General features: G+C 36.8%; 2 protein-coding genes across 4 annotated transcripts in view; one reads left to right on the plus strand and one right to left on the minus strand.

Moving 5' to 3' along the window:
* The window catches only part of ART3 (ADP-ribosyltransferase 3 (inactive)), a 206292-nt gene that overhangs the window by 140949 nt on the left and 42274 nt on the right, over positions 1-23069 (minus strand). The gene's annotated exons all lie outside the window — the stretch shown is intronic.
* Positions 13201-15284, plus strand: CXCL11 (C-X-C motif chemokine ligand 11). The gene is made up of 4 exons (XM_077142419.1): positions 13201-13429; positions 14038-14164; positions 14267-14339; positions 14568-15284. Exons 1-4 carry the CDS (start codon positions 13369-13371, stop codon positions 14607-14609), a joined length of 303 nt encoding a protein of 100 aa, XP_076998534.1. The 5' UTR covers positions 13201-13368; the 3' UTR covers positions 14610-15284.

Genomic DNA, 23069 nt, shown 5'->3' on the forward strand with positions numbered 1-23069 from the left:
AAGGAAGAAGTAAAACTTTCATTATTTGCAGATAACATGATCCTATACTTGGAAAATTCTGAGAAATCTACGGCAAAATTGTTGGAGCTAATAAACAAATTGAGCAAGATGTCAGGATATAAAATTAATGTGCAAAAATAAGTACCATTTCTATATACAAGCAATGACCAGAGGAGTCAGTTAAGGAAAAATTCCCATTCAAACTAGCAACTAAAAGAATCAAGTACTTAGGAATGAATTTAACTAGGGATGTAAAGGACCTGTACACAGAAAACTACATAACATTGCTAAAAGAATTCAAAGATCTAAGTGGAAAGACATTCTCTGCTCATGGAAAGGAAGATTAAATATAGTTAAGATGTCAATTCCACCCAAACTGATCTACAGATTCAATGCAGTACCAATAAAAATCCCAACAACCTGCTTTGAAGACTTGGAAAAGCTAGTTACCAAATTCATCTGGAAGGGAAAGAGACCCCAAATAGCTAAAAAAAACACCCTAAAAAAGAAGAAAGAAGTGGGAGGAATAATAATCCCTCACTTTAAAAACCTATTATAAATCGACAGTACAGAAATAGACCACCAAATCTATGGTCAACTGATTTTTGACAAGGGTCCCAAATTCAATGAATTGGAACAAAATAGTCTTTTCAATAAATGGGCATGGGAGAACTGGATATCAATAACCAAAGAATGAAAGAGGACCCCTAACTTACACCCTATACAAAAATGAACTTAAACGGGATCAAATACCTAAATATAAGAACTAGCACCATAAGTTTCTAGAAGAAAATGCAAGGAAACATCTTCAAGACCTAGTAATAGGAGGTAGCTTCCTAAACTTTACACCCAAAGCACAGCAACAAAAGAAAAAATAGATAAATGGGAACTCTTCAAAATCAAATGCTTCTGCACCTCTAAAGACTTTGTCAAAAAGGTGAAGAGGCAGCCAACTCAATGGGAGAATATATTTGGAAATCACATATCAGACAAAGGTTTGATAACCTGTATACATAAAGAAATCATACAACTCAACAATAAAAGAACAAAGAGCCCAATTATAAAATGGGTTAAAGATATGAATAAGCATTTTTGTGAAGAGCGAATACAGATGGCTCAAAAGCACATAAAGAGATGTTCATTTTCATTGGCTGTAATGGAAATGTAAATAAAGGCTACAATATGATACCACCTCACACCTATAAGAATGGCTGCTATTAAACAACCAGGAAACTATACATGTTGGAAAGGGTGTGGAGAAACTGGGACACTTATGTACTGTTGGTGGAAATGTATAATGGTACAGCCACTATGGAAGATAGTTTGGCGGTTCCTTAGGAAACCAAATAACAAGTTGCCCTATGACCCAGCAATAGCACTACTTGGTATATACCTAGAAGAGCCGAAAGCAATGACACAAACAGACATTTGCACACTAATGTTCATGGAAGCATTATTCACAATAGCCAAAAGATGGAAACAAACCAAATGCCCATCAACAGAAGAGAGGATTTACATGTGGCATATACATAAAATGGAATATTATGCAGCAGTAAGATGAAATGATGTCCTGAAACACATGACAAGGTGAATGAACCTTGAGGACATAATGCTCAGTGAAATAAGCCAGACAAGAGGATAGACACTATGATTCCACTTTTATGACCATGGTAAAGGTAAAATCAGAGGCTTATAATGCAGAATATAGGGGACTTGGAGACATATAGAAGCTAGACATGGGTCAACAGTTAGCTAATAAGGTTGAACTCAAATGTAAGGGAATAGACAGAAGTGAAGGTGGTTCTCTAGTAGGTCTACAAGTAATATTACCATATTGAAGATGAACAAGATTGAAAGGGGTTGTATAGACCTATGTGCCCACTGATTAACACTAAAAACATAAATTAGTTCTTGCAAGAACTATTTCAAAGGTATGATTCATGTACAAAGAGTGCTTAAATCCAGGGTACAGGGGGAAACTGCTATTGCATGCTATAGGGCTATGTTTAAAAAATATCAGCACTACCACAGCAACAGCAGAGGTAAATAATGAGGGGAGGGACAAGAGTTAAGTGGACATTTATATTTCCTATTTGGTGAGGGTGTGTTTATTGGTTATCTTACTCTTGGGAACAATGAAATTATCTAAAATTGAGAGTGTTGATGGACTGTGGACATACTGTGGGCACACAGGATGCCTGATGAATGCAGGTGGCTGAAGGGTATGCTGGCTGAGAAGTAGATTGAGAAGTAGATCGGTGAATGATGGTGTATATTTATATCGACTGTTGTGCTGCTACAAAAAGGAATGACGCTGTGAGGCATGCAATGATGTGAATGAATGTGTGGAACATTTGGTGAGGCAAAATAAACCAGAAATGAAAGAACAATATGGTATGGTCTCCTTCAGAAAATGCTTATAAGAAAACAGGGGCCTAGATTTTAAGCTCTTAGCTGATCAGGATGAGGTTAAAGTAATTCAGAACAAAGGGGTAGGAAGACAGTGTTTATGTTTTAGAACCACACATACTCTTTGAGACCAAAGAAAGAAAGGTTTATTTGGTCTGGAACTGAAATTTTCTGAGGTGCATATTCTAACCCAATTTATCTATATTTCATTTGAACAACTGAAACACAGGGAGCCCAGAATAAAAAAGAGGTCCTTTAATCCTGTACAGATTATTGTAATGCCTGGATACATCCTAGAGTACATTTAGCAGATAATCAAAAAGTATTGGCAAAGTCTGCTGAGGGATGGGAGAAAAAATACGAAACTATTAAACTCTACCATCAGGGAATCCCGTGATATTGTGTCAAACTTTAGGGACACCAAAATCAATAGGCCAAGCCCTCGATTTTGAGCCTTACTCTTGTGAAGCTTATGTAGGTAGCAGAGAAGTTTAGCCTAGCTATAGGTATGCCTTAGAGTTAATTCAAGAGGACCTCTTTTGTTGCTCAGATGTGGCCTTACTCTAAGCTCAACTCTGCAAGTGAAATCATTGCCCTCCCCCCTATGTGAGACATGACCTCCAGGGGTGAAAGTCTCCCTGGTGACATGGGAGATGACTCACATGGCTGAGTTCGGCCCTGGCACCATGGGACCAACAAAGTCATCCTGACCAAACGGGGGAAAAGAAATGTAACTAATAAAGTATCAGTGGCAGAGAGAGTTCAAACAGAGTCAAGAGGCAACTCTGGAGGTCACTCTTATGCAAGCTTCAGTTAGACATTGCTACCTATCATAACTTGCCAAATCCCAACCAGGACCATTCCATCTAATCCTAAAGAACACCTAGGGCAACATACAAGATTCCACAAGGGTTTTATGCATTAGGGTAATTTTCCAGAAACCTACAACCTCCAGATGGGTAGCTGGACCAGATAAATCCTGAAACCTAGAGGGCCCAGCCTCTCTAGAACATCACATGTTCCCTCTCCCTACCCCATATTATTGACAGCCCACGCCAACATGAAGAAGTTAGAATGGACTATGTCCCCACACAAACACTTCTAAAGAGAGGAACAGAAAAATCAAAGGTGATGGTGGAGTTATATAGAGAGGACAGGATTTAATAAATGAATATGACTGCTGAATCATTGAACTGATATCTCTTTTAGTCTCCTGCATCTTAGAACAGCTAGAAATAAAAACCTAAAATTGTGGAATTGTAACCCATGCTAAACTCTGAAATCTGTTCTACAACTAATTGTGGTGCTATGCTTTGAAATTTATTGCTTTTTTGTATGTGCTATTTTTTCACAAAAAAAGAAGGAAAAAGAGTCAATTGCAATGATAAAAATTATATACATATTCTTTCTATCCTCCTGTATTCCAGAGCAGCAAGAAGGAAAAATCTGAGAGGATCATATGGGAGCCTATGACAAACTCTGGTATCTGCTTGTAACTACTTTTGAAGAGTGTTTTGAAAACTATTACTTTTCTTTCTTTGCTTTGTATTTGTGTTATATTGTACAAGAAAAAAGTTTTTAAAAATTTTTTATGTGGTTCACATTACATTTCTATGGGACAAAGCTAGGCAAGTCAGTAAATGCTATAAAACCAGGAAAGGAAGAAATCACTTCAAAATGAATAAGGCTTCATGAGGCTATTAGGACTTTAAGGAAAGAAAGAAATCATAAAAAAGGAGGGGAAAGTGCTTTCATGCTAGAGGAAGCATATTATATAAATAAAAGACCATTGCTTTCTCAGGTCCAGTAGATGAGGGGATGTGATATTAGACAGTACTCCAGTAAGAACAAGTCATTGTCCTACATGGAAGATATACCTGACCCCACACATTTACAGAGCCAGCAGAAATCAGATAGACTGTCTTCTACAATAAAGTAGGAAGCCATAATATTTGGAGGACACAAACTGGTTTTGTTCACTGTTTTATCTCCAATACTCAGAAGAGTACCAGGCATGGGATAGGTACTTAAAAGGAATATTTATTTGATGAATGAATGAATAAATAAGTAAATGAACTTCTGTAGAAAGGGATGGTGGTTTCCAGGAAACTCTAAGGCAGGGACATTGGAAGGAAGAGGGAGTAAAGGGAAGAGACCAAGGAGCATTAATTAGGGAAGGAAAGAGTATCCATATCAGTACCTGCCAAAGTCTAATTAGTTTTACTTTTTGTATGGTTCACAGATATTACGTGACATGGTTAGAGCTCAAAACCCAGTCTCTCTTCCCAGCTCTATTTAATTCTGGACCTAGTACCTGAAGTTTTGAAATGGCAAACTAAATAAGCCTTCTTCAGTATCCAAAGTATGATTTAGCTCTGAGGAAAAGCAGGCAATGCTGCATTCACACGGATAGGAATAGCTCTGCTCCTCTAGGGTCAGATGGAACTATCAGAAGCACCCTCCCTATGGACTACTGAGTTGTGCCACCACAGAGGAAGAGGGAAAGTGTGCTTTTTTTTTGTCCCCCCATCTTCACAGCCTTCTCTTCCTAGAGTATCTAGAAATATACCCCGACACACAGAAAAATTGTGGGCCTACCAAGGCCTAGCATGGAAACTGCCCATTTGAAATAGTATGATGTAAAATAATTTTTAATTAGTTAATGAATGTTTAAGAGACTGTCTTACACCAAAGCTAAATGACAGCACAATTTTAGCTGGTAACAGAAATATTCACCATTCTTTGTCTATATTTTGTAAACCATGCTGTCACATTGGTGTATTAGACTTCTGTAAGTGACTTTCATGATTAGCATGTTATTTTAACAATCACAATAGAAAGTTTTCATGTCCCATAGTAATATCATCCAATCTTCTCTTAAATAGTTATGCTTATGTTAGTGCTTAAAAACACTTCAAAACAAGTTAGATGCTGTGGGCCAATTTAGGAAAGACCACTGCAAATATTAGAGATAATAATAGCAGCAAACACTTTTTGAATACTTACTGTATGCTGGGCACTATTCTAAATGATTTACATGCATTACCTCTTTGCTTATAACAGTCTATGAAGAAAGTGCCATTATTATCATCATTCTATAGAAGAGAAAAATGAGGCTAAAAAAGTTTAAACTTGTTCAGGATCACTCAGCTAGTAAATAATAGAGTGTGGATTTGAACATAAGCGGACTCCAGTTCCTTCCCTGTCAACAACAATGCTCTCCTACATTTCTAATACTGAGAAAATGAACTGCAACATTAAAGAAAAAAATAATAGGTAAGGATGTATAAGCTCCCAAGAACATATTCTTTTTACTTTACTTGTATTCATATGGGAAAATTAGTCTTGAATTACATATGGTGAATAAATGAATGAATGAGAAAAAAAGGAGTGAATATTCCAGCTACTTAGAGATTAAAATATAGATTTTAAAGAGGGGTTTTAAAGGCTCACAGTGGTTGTTTAAGTAATTTAAATGTACGGTTATGTCTAAGTAAACATATATGATCTCAGAAGAAATGTAAATGAAAATTCTCAAAATATGAGATTTTGCCAACAAAACTAGGAAATGGGAGAAAATGTTTGAAAGGAGGTTACAGTGCTTTTTTTCATCTTAGAGAGGGAGGAGGCAAAAGATACCATTTTATGGTTGATAAAATTAGGAAACTTCAAGTTAAAATTTTTTTAGACTTTTAAAGCTAACTATCAAAAAGCAAAATTACATATTTCTTTAAAATCATGAAAAAATTGAGGAAAACATTCTTAAAGATTTAAAGAAAATATAAAGACAGAAAAGAAATAGCAAAGAAGCATCAAAAAAGATTACCAGTTATCCAATAATACATTTATTAAACTCACCATTAAAAAATGCCTTAGTTTCACTTATTGGATATATGATGTGAGAATAAAACTGTTCAAAAATGAACAGAGAGATACAAGTGCTGGAGAAAAGATGGACAGGGAGATACAGCTACGAAAGGTAGGATCACCCCACACAGCTACTGTTAAAAACACTGAAAAAGTGATCAGACGTCAATAAGAGGTATCAGTGAAACTGATCTGGGTAGGACTAAGGTAAATCAAACTAAGAATGATACTGTATTTTAAGACTTCAACTTCTAAGACAGTATAACTACAAAGCTTTTACAACATGATCATGCAATTGTGAAAACCTTGTGTCTGATGCTCTTTTTATCCAGGGTATGGACGGATGAGTAAAAAAATAATGAAAAATAGTTAAGACAAAATAAGCCAGAAACGAAAGAACAGGATGGTACGGTCACCTTTAGAAAACGCTTATAAGGAAACAAGGGCCTAGATTATAAGCTTTTAGAGCAGACACATTATGTCCGGAGTGGTGATTATTATTTCTGGATTCTGAGAGGCTTTTTTATATATATAACCTGATATTTAGAGATAAGAATGAAGCCAAATAGGTTGGGGTTAAAGTAATTCAGAACATAGGGGTAAGGAAGACAGTGTCTGTTTTAAAACCACACATACTCTTTGGGACCAAAGAAAGAAAGGCCTTATTTGGACTGGAACTGAAATTTTCTGTAGTGCATAATCTAATTCAACCTATCAGGGAGCCCAGAATAGGAAAGAGGTCCTTTAATCCTGTATAGATTACTGTAATGCCTGAATACATCCTAGAGAATATTAAGCAGATAATCAAAAATTATTGGTAAAGTCCACTAAGGGAGGGAAGAAAGAATATGGAACTATTAAACCTTACCATCAGGGAATCCTCTGATACTGTGTCAAACTTTAGGGACACCCAAATCAATAGGCCTAGCCCTGGATCATGAGGCTTACTCCTGTGAAGTTTATGTCAGTAGCAGAGAAGCTTAGACTACCTATAGGCATGCCTAAGAGTTAAATCTGGAGGACCTCTTTTGTTGCTCAGATGTGGCCTTACTCTCTCTAAGCCCAACTCTGCAAGTGAAATCATTGCCCTCCCCTCTACATGAGACATGACCTCCAGGGGTGAAAGTCTCCTTGGTGACATGGGAGATGACTCCCAGGGATTAATCCAGACATGGAACCATGGGATCAACAATGGCATCCTGACCAAAGGGGGAAAAGAAGTGTGATCAATAAAGTATCAGTGGCAGAGAGAGTTCAAATAGAGTCAAGTGGCTTCTCTGGAGGTTGCTCTTATGCAAACTTCAGGTAGACCTTGCTACCTATCATAATCTGCCAATCTCCAACCAGGACTATTCCAGCCAATCCTAAAGAACACCTAGGGCAATATATAAGATTCCACAAGTGTTCCACGCACTAGAACTTCTAACTTTTCAGAAACCTCCTATCTCCAGAGGGCCCAGACTCTCCAGAACATCAGATAGTTCTACCTTCCTACCCCATATTAGTGACAGATCCTCTCAATATGAAAAATTTAGAATGGCCATAGCCTAAACACACCTAAAGAGAGGTGTGGAAAGATCAAAGGTGACGGTGGAGTTTAGGAAGACAGGATTTAACAAATGGATAAGAATGCTGAATCATTAAATTGATATCTCTTTTAGTCTCCAGTATTTTAGAGGAGCTAGAAGTAAAAAACTAAAATTGTGGAATTGTAACCCACGTCAAACTCTGAAATATGTTCTACAACTAATTGTGGTACTGTGCTTTGAAATTTATAGTTTTTTTGTATATATGTTATTTTTCACAAAAAGAAGGTAAAAAAGTCGATTGTAATGATAAAAAAAAAATTTAAGCCCTCTAGCCTCCTATATTCTGGAGCAGCTAGAAGGAAAAATCTGAGAGGATTGTGTGGTAGCCCATGACAAACTGTGGGATCTGTCCTGTACTACTTGTTGAAAAGTGCTTTGAAAACTATTGCTTTTTTATTTCTTTGCTTTGTATATATGTTATTACTATACATAAAAAAGTTAAAAATAAAAAAATGAAAAATAAATAATAGGGACGATAAGGGGTTAAAAATTGGGTAGATTGAAATACTAATGGTCAATGAGAAAGAGGGGTACAGATATGGGATGCATGAGTTTTTTCTGTTTATTTCTCTGTTTGGAGTGATGTAAATGTTCTAAAAATGATCATGGAGTTGAATACATAAATATGTGATAATATTGTAAAGCCACTGATTGTTAACTCAGTATACAATCTGGACTATGTGTGTGTAAAGATTTCTCAATAAAAACATTGATAAAAAATGTTAATAGAAACTGGAGTGGGGGCTAGAAGATCCCCTTCCTGGCTAGCCTACTCATGTGGCTGACGAGTTGATGCTAACTGTTGGCAGAAGTCCTTGGTTTCTCACCATGTGGATCTCTCCCAGCTTTCCTCAGAGTGTGATAAAGCAACGAGAAGGTTGAAGCTGCCAGGTCTCTATGATTTAGCTCTGGAGGCAAATATCATTTCCACAGTATCTTAGGTCAGCCCTACTGGATGTGGGAGGAGATTGCACAGGGCCGTGAATATCAAGAGGCAGGGGACAGTGGGGGCTGTCTTGGAAACCCAATGTGTCCACACATGTGGATATGACCTCACTTTCTTGGCTTTCCAAAGCCAAGAGTGCAGGTATGTTCCACTCAGGAAACTTTTTGCTCATTTCTAGAAGAATTTCGTTTGCCTCAATATACTGTTTCCATCCCATTATTCAGTTTTTCTAACTTTAAAAAAAATTTCCTTTCCACCTTACGTTATTGTACCTGTTTTGGTCTTATAGTTGTACCTATTGCATCTTGCTCTTGTTAAATGGATGCACTGTTTTTTTCTTTGAAGCTCCAAGTAATATAAATTGGAACTCTTAAAAGTTCTTATTTGTCTCCGGTATTATTTTTTACGCAAGTCAATTTTCTGTTTGAAGTAAATTTCCTTCTTCTTTAATGTTATTGGTTTTCTCCAAATATCTTGTGATACTTCGTTTTACATTGTATTTATATTGGTGGTTGAAATATATTTCCACAAATTTTTGGCTGCACCTCCCCTGAAAAGGTGGTGCTTAATTTTCCTCCTCTTGAGTGTGATCTGGTCTTGTGATTTGTTTCTAAACAATAGAATCTTCAGGAAGTGATGGTGTGTGACTTCCAAGCCTGGGTAATAAAAGGTATTGCAACTTCCTCCTGGATCACTTACTTGCTGTAGGGGAAATTAGCTGCCATGTTGTGAGGCCACTCAAGTAGCTCTAAGGAGATAGATACAGGAGAACTGTGGCCAACTGCCAGGAATTGAGCAAGGAACCCAGTGAGGGTGCCAGCTTAGGAGCAGCTGTTTCAGTCCTGGATGACATCTTGACTGCAACCTCATGTGCTACCCTGAACAAGAACCACCCACTAAACTCACTCCCAAATGTCTGGCCTACAGAAACTGTGGAATAATAAATGTTTATTATTTTAAGCTTTAAAAAAAAACAACTTCAACATCTGTGTGACCAAAGGAAAAGACATTTATTTGGTGTAAAATGTGTATTTTCAGTAGCACATTATCTAATTTATGGTCAACTTATCCTAACACCACAATTACATAGAACCTTGAATAGGAAGTGAGATCTTGTTGGTTTGTACAGGTTGGTGTGATGCCACGATACATCCCAGAGTAATCAGGGCAAAAGATTAAAAAGTATTTGTAAAGCCCCTTTGAGGGACTGGAGAAAACAGTGAAATATTAAACTCCCCCACTTGGGGAATTTCTGATACTCTTACAAGGCACTGGGGACTGCCAATTTGACAGACTAGGCCCTTGATCTTGGGGCTTGCTGTTATAAAACTTATTCTTACACAGGAGCAGCTAAGCTAATTTATGATTATGCCTAAGAGTCAGCCCCAGAGATCTCTTTTGTTGCTCAGATGTGGCCTCTCTCTGTAAGCCAACACTGCAGGTAATTCACTGCCCTTTCCTCCTATGTGGGACCTGACTTCCAGAGGTGTAAATATCCCTGGCAACATGGAACATGACTCCCAGAGATCAGCCTAGCCCTGAGAAAGCATTCTTGACCAAAAGGGGGATAGAGAAATGAAACAAAATAAAATGTCAGTGACTGAACAATACTACCTAAATGTAATATAATTATGTTAAAACACTGAATGAAGCTGCATGTAAGAATGATAGAGGGAGGAGGGCTGGGGACATAAATGAAATCAGAAAGAAAGATAGATGTTAAAGATTGAGATGGTATAATCTAGGAATGCCTAGAGTGTATAACAATAGTGAAATGTACAATGTACAAAATTTTAAAAATGTTTTTGCATGAGGAAGAATAAAGGAATGTCATTACAGCAGGGTGCTGAAAATAGATGGTAATTAATATTTTAAAATGTCACCTTATGTGTGAGACTAAAGCAAAAAATGTTTATTTGTTACAAAATTTATATTTTGACTAGAGCATTTCCTAATATAACTTACATAGATAGTTAGATTGAACGTCGTAAGTACTTGGAATCTCAACATGGGACATGAGATTTTGTTGGTTTGTCCAGAGTGATGCCCCGATGAATCCCTGAGTGATTTGATCAGTGAGTGGAAAAGTATTTGCAAGCCCCCTTCAGAGAATGGTGAGATTGGGGAGAAATTCAACTTCCCCAAGTCGAATTCTTGATATTCTCACAAGCGGTGTGGACAACCAAAGCTACAGGTTAAGCCCCCAGTCTTGGGGTTTGTTCATATGAAACTTAACCCCACAAAGGATAGGTCAAGTCTACTTAAAATTTAGGCTAAGAATCACCCCCAAGAGAGCCTCTTTTGTTGCTCAGATGTGGCCTCTCTCTCCAGCCAACACAATGAGCAGTTTCACCACCCTCCCCCTCTCTGCGTGTGACATGACTCCCAGGGGTGTGGACCTTCCTGGCAACGTGGGACAGAAATCCTGGAATGAGCTGAGACTAAGCATCAAGGGACTAAGAAAAACCCTAGAATGAGCTGAGAATTAGCATCAAGGGATTGAGAGAACCTTCTCGACCAAAAGGGGGAAGACTGAAATGAGACAAAGAGTCAACGGCTGAGAGATTCCAAACAGAGTCGAGAGATTATCCTGGAGGTTATTCCTATGCATTAAGTAGATATCACCTTGTTGTTCATATAGTATCATCACTATATGATGATACTGTGTAGTGGAGAGGCTGAAGGGAACTGCCTGAAAATGTAGAGCTCTGTTCCAGTAGCCATGTTTCTTGATGATGATTGAACAATGATATAACTTTCACAATGTAACTCTGTGAATGTGAAAACCTTGTGTCTGATGCTCCTTTTATCTACCATATCAACAAAAGAGTAGAACATATGGAATAAAAATAAATAATAGGGGGAATAAATGTTAAAATAAATTTAGTTTGAAATGCTAGTGATAAATGAAAGCGAGGGGTAAGGGGTATGGTATGTATAACTTTTTTTCTCTATTATCGTTTTATTTCTTTTTCTAAATCGATGCAAATGTTCTAAGAAATGATGAATATGCAACTATGTGATGATATTAAGAATTACTGATTATATATGTAGAATGGAATGATATCTTATTGTTTTGTTTCTTGTTAATTTTTTTTTAATTAATAAAAAAATGTCAGTGGCTGAGAGATTTCAAATAGAATGAACAGGTTATTCTGGAGGTTATTCTTATGCAGTATATAAATATCCCACCTCCCGTATTGGAGTAGATAGAGGAAAACACCTGAAATTGTTGAACTGTAACCCAACAGTCTTGATTCTTGAAGACAACTGAATTAACTATAGAGTTTTTAAGGTGTGTCCATGTGAATGCGAAAACCCTGGGACTGAAACACCCTTTATCCAGTGTATGAACAGATGAATAAGGAATAAAAAGATAAAAATTGAACAAACAATAGGGGGTATGGGGAATATGGGAGTTCAGGCAGTCTTTTTTTACTTTCATTTTTATTCTTATTTTTATTTTGTTGGAGTAATGAAAATGTTAAAAAAAAAATGACTGTGATGATGAAAGCACAACTATATGATGATACTGTGAACCACTGTACATGTTGGATGATTATATGGTATGTGATTATTAAAAGAAGAAAGATGGAAAGAAAAAAAAATTGCCATGAATATGAATTTTTTAAATGTCCATATGTGACACATTAAAACAGACAGATTAAGAAAGTTTAACAAGAAAAGGTAAAGACAAATAAAAATAAAACAGGAGTTATATCAAAGCAGAATTCAAGGGGTAGAAACATCACATTAGAAAAGAGGACTTTTTTTACAATCCACAGCACAATTCACACAACCTTAAGTACTAAATGATAGTGATAGAAGTATATTTAAAGCAGAAATTGGTCAAAAATGCAAAAAGAAATGTGTATAAACACATTCAAAATAAATTAAAAATAAAAAGTACTGAGAGACTTCTTCAGACATGTAAAAATAGAAATAAGATTAAATAAAGGTCAACATGCGTCAAATAATATAGGCCTTATCTGGGATAAAAAAAGAGTTTGGGCTTATGAGCAAAAGTGAGATAAGGATTAAAATTGTTATTTAGAGTGTTCTTATGAACAGTTATGTGAAGGACGGAGAGTCAAAGGACTGAAGACTGGAAGACTTCTTGAATGAATGAATGAGTGAATGGGTGCAATCAGGATTCCAGTGCACAGAGTAAGCCAACAATTAATCCTACTTATAGGAAACGCTACCTTAAGAAGTCTGGCTTCTACATGGGTGTATCAATCTTGTTCTACATTTCTACAACATTTCACTGTTTACAAAATGCTTTCATATCCGTATCACTTTCAATATAACAAATAGGAAATACTGTAACAAATAGGAAGGGACAATGACAATAGATGAGAATAAAACAGAAACTCTTGGAAGCAATAAAGGAGCATGACTCAGAAGGGAAATTCCTGGTGCCATAGGAAGATTATTGGTAAATAAAAAGCCTTATATATACCAGCTAAGAATTTCCTTTCTTGTTCAGTACTTTCAGTCCCTCCAAGAAGAGAATCAAAGCTGAAGCAATAGCCACAACAGCAATAACAGACAAACATGAGTATGAAGGGCATAGCTATAGCTTTGGCTATGCTATTTTGTGCTACAATTGTTCAAGGTATGTGATGCTTTTTACTTTTCAATCTACAAATTTACATTTCAAATACTTTTTTTCTACTTTTATCCTAAAAGACTTGGCAATATTTCTTTTTTAACCCTTTACATTAGATATTTCTATAGCTTTGAAACAGTGCTGGAAATACTTATGGCACTAGAGATAATTACTGAAAATAGAGATCATAAACTTCATGGAATTTTCTATTTGGTTACAATTTTTCTATTTGGCAAATGCCTTTTAGCAATAGCGTTAAACATCTGTCAAGAAGATTTTACATGAGATAATGTTATTAGCTTCCTGATAAAAATTCTTGAGCATAAAAGCAAAAGGCAAATAAGCTTCACCTCCAGTATAAAGAAAGCAAATAACGTACAAATTTCCTTCAGGTTCTCTCTATTTTTTAATGATTTGCTTACAAATTTGAAGGGAAAATCATTAGCATTTTATTTAAGCTTCTTTTCCAGTAACAGTGGTGTCAAGTGCCATTTAACAAATTACTATTTTTATCATTAATAAAAACTCAGCTCATACTCATCACCAAAATTATAAACCGTATCCATCACTGCAATCAAATGCATTTAGTAACAGATGGCTATGATCTGTTCTAGGAGTCCCCATGTCCAAAGGAGGACGTTGTCTTTGCATAGGGCTTGGAGTAACAGCAGTGAAAATGGCAGATATTGAGAAAGCTTCCATAATTTACCCAAGTAACAACTGTGACAAAATAGAAGTGATGTAAGTAATGGACTCATTGAAGATGACAATGGTGTAGGTTTTTGTTCTGTTTATTTTTTTTCCATCCAAATTGTAAGACTTTTTTGGATCTTCCCTTAACAGTATCACTCTGAAAGCACATAAAGGAAAACGATGCTTAAAGCCTAGATCCAAGCAAGCAAATCTTATAATCAAGGTAGGATATCAATTTATTGCCACATTATACTGTCTTATTCAAGACATATTTTTCTGGAAAAAAAAGAAAATAAAGTATACAACTACAGAATGATTCTATGTTCCTGTGTGAAGTGTCTTGATAAGGGGGTCTTTGGTTATAATGACCTTCCTTTTCTGCTGTATGTTTTATGTACCAACTAAAGCACTGGGGAACCATGTAAACAAAATTCTGTTTTGCTCATTACAGAAAGTTGAAAAAATGAATTTTTTACAACACCAAAACATATGAAGTTGCAAAATAGAGGATTTGAAAACCCAGAACAAGTCTGACTACTGAAATGATATGCATGCTGCAATAGGAAACTGACTCTTTCTCCTGCCTCTTCTAATATACATTCATGCATTTTCAGATTAGAGAAACTTCTAGGTATTTCGATGCTTATAGTTATTCTTCTATGACTACATAAATATTTATGTCTCAAGAAATTATCTGTCTGCACTTGATCTATATTCCATGTAATAATTTGCAGTGACAATGGAGAAATTAACATTACTACTGGAAAGAAGACCTTACAAGGCAAAAGCATCCATGTGTGTGTGTAGGAATATTTTTCCTGACACCATTTTTCATGCAAATCCATGTTTCTTTTCCCCAAGTACTATAACATTTATATATGTATATAAAGCTCTTATACCTATTGTTCTATAATAAAAAGACTTTAATTCATGAAAAGTATTATGAAAAAACTTATAAACTAAGATAAACTCCTGAGAGCTCAAGTATTTCATAACTGAATTAGTTGGTGTGGTCTTAATTTGATTTTTTCAACTTTTTTTCCATTGAGTTCTTTTTAAGCAATGAGGATATATTTTCTGAATATTTTGGTTTTATCTATTCTTATAAATGACACAGAAATATCTTGGACATATTTTTACATATGAAATGTTTTTGTTGGAAAATAAATAATATATATATGCATATCTGACAACTGCCTTTACTTTTGTGATTTGTTTTCATAGAAAAATACATAACCTAATCCATTTCTTTACTTAAGCCTATGCTATAAAATTTGGGGTTATCTAAGACTGGTTTACTTTGAAAAGAATCAAAATCATGTTTCCCCAATAAGCCACTACAACCCTTCTTAAAAAGAGAAACATCCGTATGCTTTCCAAAAATTTGAAATGCCTTAAACAATTTTACCTTGTATTTTAAGACAGAGAGGTATCTGTCATCACAGAGAACCATTAAGAAATATATTTTAGTGGGTATTTGTAAAGACGAGTTGACTTTTTTTTTTTTAGGAAGCCTTCCTAGGTCCAAACTCCTTTTCTACTTGATCCCAATCCCCCATTATGTGAGCGTTGGTGTGAAGCCAAAAGAGAGAAGCCAAATCTTAGGAGCTAAAACAATAACTCAGCCAGGCTGCTTAGGAGCTAGATTTCGAACTCCAGCAAGCACAAACCACAAAGATCCTGTGAGTAAGAAAACTATTTTAAAAATCATTGTAAATAGTGATTTATCATCTGACTCTTATGGCAGCATAAGAGCCTTCCTAACACATATTCCCATGGTGTAACTTTGGCCAGACCTTCCTGCCACCTAGATCCTTCAGGTTTTTGTCCGTTTTCTAAGCCTGATTCTCCAGTCTTGCCTGTAGATTCTTCAACTACCCAATATAATTCTAAGTAAATTACTTTTCTGTTTAAATTAGCCAGAACAGGTTTCTCTGAATGTAACCAAAAACCCTGAATGAAAAAGCCCTCTTTACAGGCACTTATATGTATGAAAAACGAAAATATTTGACGAAATGAAAATATTGTGCAGGATTACTAAAAACACAATCAGGTGTTTCTATTTACGTGAAAACAAAAGAATAATCTTAATGAAGCTTCTGTGTTTTTCCCATTGACATAAAATAGCCAAACATAAAGCATACTAGAGGACAGACAGAAAAATAAATAGCAGGGGAGGGTGCATGGATCCTACCAAGCCCTCTTAACAGGCTGGCTTTTAGGCTGGTGGCTACAGGCAATAAAGAGAAGTCAAAATCCTAACCAGAAAAATTCTGTATAAATCTATATAATCTATATCATATAAATTTCCATATAGAAATTGGATATATAAATACATAAATTATACAAATAAATTCTATATAAATCTATATAATATATCTATATCATATAAATCTATATAAATTTCCATATAGAAATTGTAGATACATATGTATACCTATCCATCCCCTGGATAGTTTTAAAATCTGAATCTAATCTTTGGTTATTTACAGTTTTTTCTTTTTTTTTTTTTTTTTTTAGTTTCTTCAAAAATAAAAATGCATCAAGTTAAGGCTATATGATTGTGGTAGCTAGATTCCAGTGTCAACTTGGCTAGGTGGGTTGTTGGTTCTATTGCTGTGGACATGAGCCAATGGCATGTGAACCTCATCTGTTCTTGATTATATCTGCAGTCGGCTAGGAGGCATGCCTCCTGCAATGAATGATGTTTGATTTAATTGGCTGGTGCTTAAATGAGAGACTCAGCATAGCACAGCCCTAGCAGCTCAGCATACCTCATCTCAGCACTCACAGCTCAGCCCAGGCCGTTTGAGATACAGAAAGGAATCACCCTGGGGAAAGTTGTTGGAACCCAGAGGCCTGGGGAGAAGGCCTGTGTTTTCCTATGTAAGAAAGAATCTCAGTTGAAAGTTAGCTGCCTTTACTCTGAAGAACTACACGTTAACTAAATAAACCCCTTTTTATTGAAAGCCAATCCATCTTTGGTGTGTTGCATTCTGGCAGCTAGTAAACTAGAACAATGATATATCTGGTATTTTTGAAAAGTAGATTCAGTATTACAGAAAAAAACATGTACCTAAATTTCTGTATAGCAAAATAAACATATGAAAGAATCAACATATTCCAGCCAAGACCCTTCCCACTTAAGTGTCTTTGCACATACTTTTACCTCTACCCATGGTTTACCAAACTAATACCTACTTATCACATAAGTGTAACTCAAATGACATTTTCTCCAACAGATCTATGAAACAACCTCTTCAACCTCAACTAGATTAGGTCTCCTACTGGTTTTCTTAACACCCTATACTTCTCCATCATACTACTTATTGCAATTATAACTAAAGAATTATTCCTGTGTTTAATGCTTGCTCTTCCACAACTATAAGCTAAATGGCAAAGCCATGCCCCCTTTATTAACTGCAGTAGCCCCAGCCCACAGTACAGTGTCTGTCATATATCAAACTCTCAATAAGTATTTGTGAACTGAATGAACGAACCATGATAGAAATTAAGGAGAACAGAACTTAAGTAGGATAAACGGCATGAGGGAATGCACAGTGGTAGGACAGTATAAGGTGATTTATATATATTTTATTTGAAACTTTACATATTTCCTAAAATTACACAGGCATAGTGGGAGTGAGATGAAGGGCACTGTGATGGTTTGGAGGCTGTATGTACCCCAGCAAGATCATGTTCTTTTAATCTACTCCAGTGAATGCAGACTTATTTGTAGGTGGGACCTTTTTTAAGAATATATATATAAATTTTTATTGAGAAATATCCACACACATACAGTACAACCATATACAGTCACTGGCTCACAATATCATCACATGGTTGTATGTTCATCACCATGGTTGTTTTTAGAACATTTGCATCACTCCAGAAAGAAGAAATAAAAAAAAAAAAGGAATTCATATATCCCATAACCCTTAACCTTCCCCTCTCATTGACCCACAGTATTTTAATCTACCCAATTTTTACCCTTTATCTACCTCTATTATTTATTTATCTTTTTTTTTTTTACTCATCTGTCCATACCCAGGATAAAAGGAGCAACAGACACAAGGTTTTCACAATCACACAGTCACATTGTAAAAGCTATATAGTTTACAGTCTTCAAGAATCAGGGCTACTAGAACAGTTTCGATTCCCAGTGCCTGCCCATGTAAAAAAAAAAAAAAAAGCCAATCTATTTCTGGTATATTGCATTTCGTCAGCTTTACCAAACCAAGACAGGCATCAAATACCTAACTAAACAACCTGAAATTTTACTCTGTATACAATGAGTATACAGTAAAAGTTTGTAAATAATTGAGACAAGCCATAGGCTGGGAGAAAATATTTGCAATCACATATATGAGAAAGGACTTGTATTCATACCAGTGTGGGATAGTACCCGGTGACTCACTCACAGTGGCATTTAATATAAATGAATTATTCTCTTTTTAACTATCAATTCAATCCATCCAATTAAATTGGAGTCTCAATTTTGAGTTTTTATGGCTTTTGAACACCTCTTCAACTGTGTTAAGCTCCCTTTAAACAAACAGAGAGCATACTTCAGGCTCAGAACCTTTGGTATATGAAAGTATCTACTTGAAATTTAATATTTTTTCATCATATTGCCTTTTATGGTTATATTTTATTTCTTTAACTTGTGATACTGATTCAACATGTAGAGTAGAAAAGTCTGCTTTTCGCGTAAATTCAGTAGAGGAAAGTGGTACACAGTTCTAACGCTATGAAAATGTCCAAATTAAGGCATCAAGAGAAAGACACCTTCTCTGAAGTAAGGCTGCTGGCATTTGGGGTTCCTCTATTATATGAGAAGGCACATGGCTGGTGTTTGCTGGTCCTTATCTCCCACGTTCCATTGCTTTCAGCTTCTGATACGAGTGGCTTTCTCTCTGACTGTGTTTGGGTTCTCTCTTCGCATTTCTGGGGTGCTTCTCTTTAAAAACTCCCTCTCTCAGTATTTCTGCCTTTTTATCCTTACATAATCCAGTAAGGATTAAGACCCACCTCAACTGGGTGAGTGGAATCACAACTGAAACAATCCTAATCAAAAGATCTCACCCACAATAGGTCTGCACCTACAAGAATGGGTTAAAAGAACATGGACCTTTCTGGGGAATATAACAGCTCCAAACCACCACACCCCACCCTCTGGACTCCAAAAAGATATATTCTTTCCATATACAAAATACATTCATTCTATCACAATTCCACAAAAGTTTAAATGATTTTAGTAACAATAAATAAGTACCAACACTCAATCGAAATCAGTTACAGGTGTGGTCTGTCCTAAGGAAATCTCCTCTCTGTTTGTGGACGTGTGAAACTTAGAACAAGTTATTTGTTACAATATATGAAGGAGGAACAGTCATATAGGATAAATGCTCCCATTTCCATAGGGAGAAACTGGAAGGACAACAGGAGTCAAAGGCCCCCAAAAGTTCTGAAAACTTGTAGGGCAAACTCCATTAGATTTCAAAGTCTGAGAGTCATCCATTGTGATGGTTAGTTTCTCTACCTTAGACTACCACCCTCCAACACTGCTCCAAAGGAAATTCCAAAAATGCAAATCTGATCTGGTATCCACTAGACCAGTGATGATTTCCAGTTGTCAGGACAGGCAAGCACTCATTTTGACCACTGCTACAAGGATATTTCAGGGATGATTGATAAACTGGAAGGCTGGTGTATTAAAACATCAGTGAATTTGATTGTACCTTTGGCTAATTACATCTGTGATCAACTAAGGCGTATCTCCCACCAAACAAGATAATCCAATCAGTTGAAGGCTTTTAAGGAAGAAAAGAGACTTTTTCACTACTTCTTTAGCCAGCAAGCCTCTTCTATGGAGTTTGTCCAGATCCTTCACTGGAGCTGCCAGCTTCATAGTCTGCCCTGCAGATTTTGGACTCTTTCTTTCCCACGGTTGCACGAGACACCTTTATAAATTTCAAATTTACAGATACCTCTTGTTGGTTCTGTTTACCTAGAGCAGTACAATACAGCTTGGTACCAAGAATGGTCTTTGAGAAACAGAATCTTTAAAATGGGATTTTACAATTGGTTTTCTATTCTGATTAGACTCGGAAGCATTAATGACTCTGTTTCCAATAATCAAGATGGCACTGACAGTCCATAGAGTGAACTGGCAAGAGAGACTTAAAATATCACTAATAGATTCTGCTAATTGTCCGCTTCTACAAAGCAAGACTCTGTGTGAGAGTGTCTTTAACACCTTTGCAGAGTTTTTGTGGAATTAAGAGGTATAATGATGTTGGCTGTTGTTTTTAGATACACTGGATACAGTGATGAGGGAAAGGGAAAAGCTGAAGGCTTCAAATTTGCAACTTAAGCACCATATAAATGATGTAAAAGTTTCCATGTTGGCCCTTATTTCCTGTGGCCACAGACATGAGATTTCTGAAAACCAGACATAGAGCCTGATTATGGGAGTAGCAGATTTACAGTAAACTAAAATCTCCACCTAGCAAGGTGTCTGTTAAAGCACGGGCTTTGACTGAAAAAAAAAAAAACAAAATAAAACATGGGGATGGGGATATGTAGTTTGATAATGATGGTAATGGGGAGATGAACTCCCTAGAATCTGCTGAGACTTTGCTAGACAGACCTGTAATGGACTGCCCTGAGAAAAGAGCATTTCAACCTCCAGCTTGCCATGAGGAAACAGTCTCCCAAACTCTAATCTGCCCAGAGGAGTGTGTCATTCAACCTCCACCTACCAAGATTAACCCTTCAGTGCCTGCTAACCCTATAACCACCTCCCCTGGGGAAACAGCCCTCACTCCTCTGGAGCATAATCCTGTTTCACCAAATGAAACTGCAATGGAATGCCCTCAGGTAACTAGCTTGAAAGACACTTCTATTTATTTTTATTATGCACCCCCACCACCCTTCTTTTCTTCAAGATTACAACTAGACTAAAGTCCCAATAAGCCCCAAAAAGTAAGGTATAAAGTATGATCCAGGAGAAGGTATGCTATACTTCAAAAGAACTGCATGAGTTTTCCAATCTATATAGACAGAAATCAGGGAAATATGTGTGAGAATGGTTATTAAGGGTGTGGGATAATGGTGAAAGGAATATAAAGTTGGATCAAGCTGAATTTATTGATTTAGGCCCACTAAGCAGAGATTCTGCATTCAATGTTGTAGCTTGAGAGATGAGAAAGGACGTTAACATTTTGTATGGTTGGCTGAAACATGGATCAAAATGTGGCCATCATTACCTGAGATCGAAATGCCAGAACTGTCTTGGTATAATGTGTGGATCCAGAGACTGAGGGGGATTGAACTGTTAGAGTGAATTTATCAGGAAGACCTGCTCACACACCTTAGGAATGTCCAGAGGACACACCTTTCACCAGAACCTCGAGAAATAAATTCATGAGACTAGCTCCGTCATCCCTGAAGAGCTCTGTAGTCACCCTTCTCTGTAGGTCAGATATTACTTTGGGAATTACTGTCACTGAGCTGGAAACCTTACACAATGGGGATGACTGGATCTGGAGTTGTCAGAAGCCATATGGCGACAGTTAATCACCTTAGGCAAGGTGGGTGTGACTACCATAATGGACAGCAGACTCAAAGCAACAGTCAAAATAACTTGACTCACAGAGACTTATGGTGTTGGCTGGTAGAGCACAGGGTGTAAGAAACAGAATAGATTGGCAGTTTACTAAATTTTTGTTTGAGCTGCAGAAACAGAAGAATTCTAGGTTGAATAAACAGAAGTCTAATTTGAATTACAAAAACAGAAAGTCAAGGTCCCTTAATCAATTCCAAGACTTGAGACAGTTTACAGACTCAGAGCCCCTTGAATGGAGGGAGGGCTGGGTACCCATGCAGAAGGACCCTTTAACACTGCCCAAAATTTAACTGTTAACCTTACTCCCAGCTTTCCCCAAGGAGATCTATGGCCTTATATCAGAGTGAACTGTGCATTGCGGAAAAGGAAATGATAAGCTATTTCTGGGATTATTAGACACTGGCTCAGAAGTGACACTAATTTCAGGAGACCCAAAATGTCACTCTGGTCCACCAGTCAGAATAGGGGCTTATGGCGGTCAGGTGATCACTGGAGTTTTGGCTCATGTCCATTTCACAGTGGGTCCAGTGGGTCCCCTGACTCATTCTGTGGTCATTTTCCCAGTTTCAGAATGCAATGGAATAACTGGAATTGAAATATTCAGCAACTGAGTTTTCCCACATTGGTTCTCTTACTCCTGATGTGAGGGCTACTATGGTAGGAAAAGCCAAGTGGAAGTCACTAGAACTGCCCTTACCTAGCAAAACAGTGAATCAGAAATAATACCATATTCCTGGAAGGATTGCAGAGATTAGTGCCACTCTTAAGGACTTGAAGGATACAGGTGTGGCAATTCCTACCACATCTCCATTCAACTCTCCTATTTGGCTTGTGCAGAAAACAGGTCTTAGAAGGATGACAGTGGGTTATCATAAACTTAACCAGGTGGTGACTCCAATTACAGCTGCTATTCCAGATGTAGTATCACTGCTTGAGTATATCAGCACATTGCCTGATACCTGATATGTAGCTATTGATCTGGCAAATGCTTTTTTCTCAATAGCTGTCAGTAAGGACCACCAGAAGCAGTTTGCACTCAGCTGGCAAGACCAGCAGTTTACTTTTACTGTCCTGTTTCAAGGGTCTATCAACTCTCCTGCCCTATGTCACAATTTTGTCCACAGGGATCTTGGTTGTTTCTCCCTCCCACAAGACATCACACTGGTCCATTATATTATATCATGTTGACTAGCCCTAGTGAGCAAAAAGTAGCAACTACTCTAGATTTATTGCTAAGGCATTTATGTGTCAGGGGATGCGAGATAAATCCAACAAAAATATAGGGGACTTCAACCTCAGTGAAATTTCTAGGCATTCAGTGGT

Source organism: Tamandua tetradactyla, chromosome 24, assembly GCF_023851605.1.
Source record: "Tamandua tetradactyla isolate mTamTet1 chromosome 24, mTamTet1.pri, whole genome shotgun sequence".
Lineage (NCBI taxonomy): Eukaryota > Metazoa > Chordata > Mammalia > Pilosa > Myrmecophagidae > Tamandua > Tamandua tetradactyla.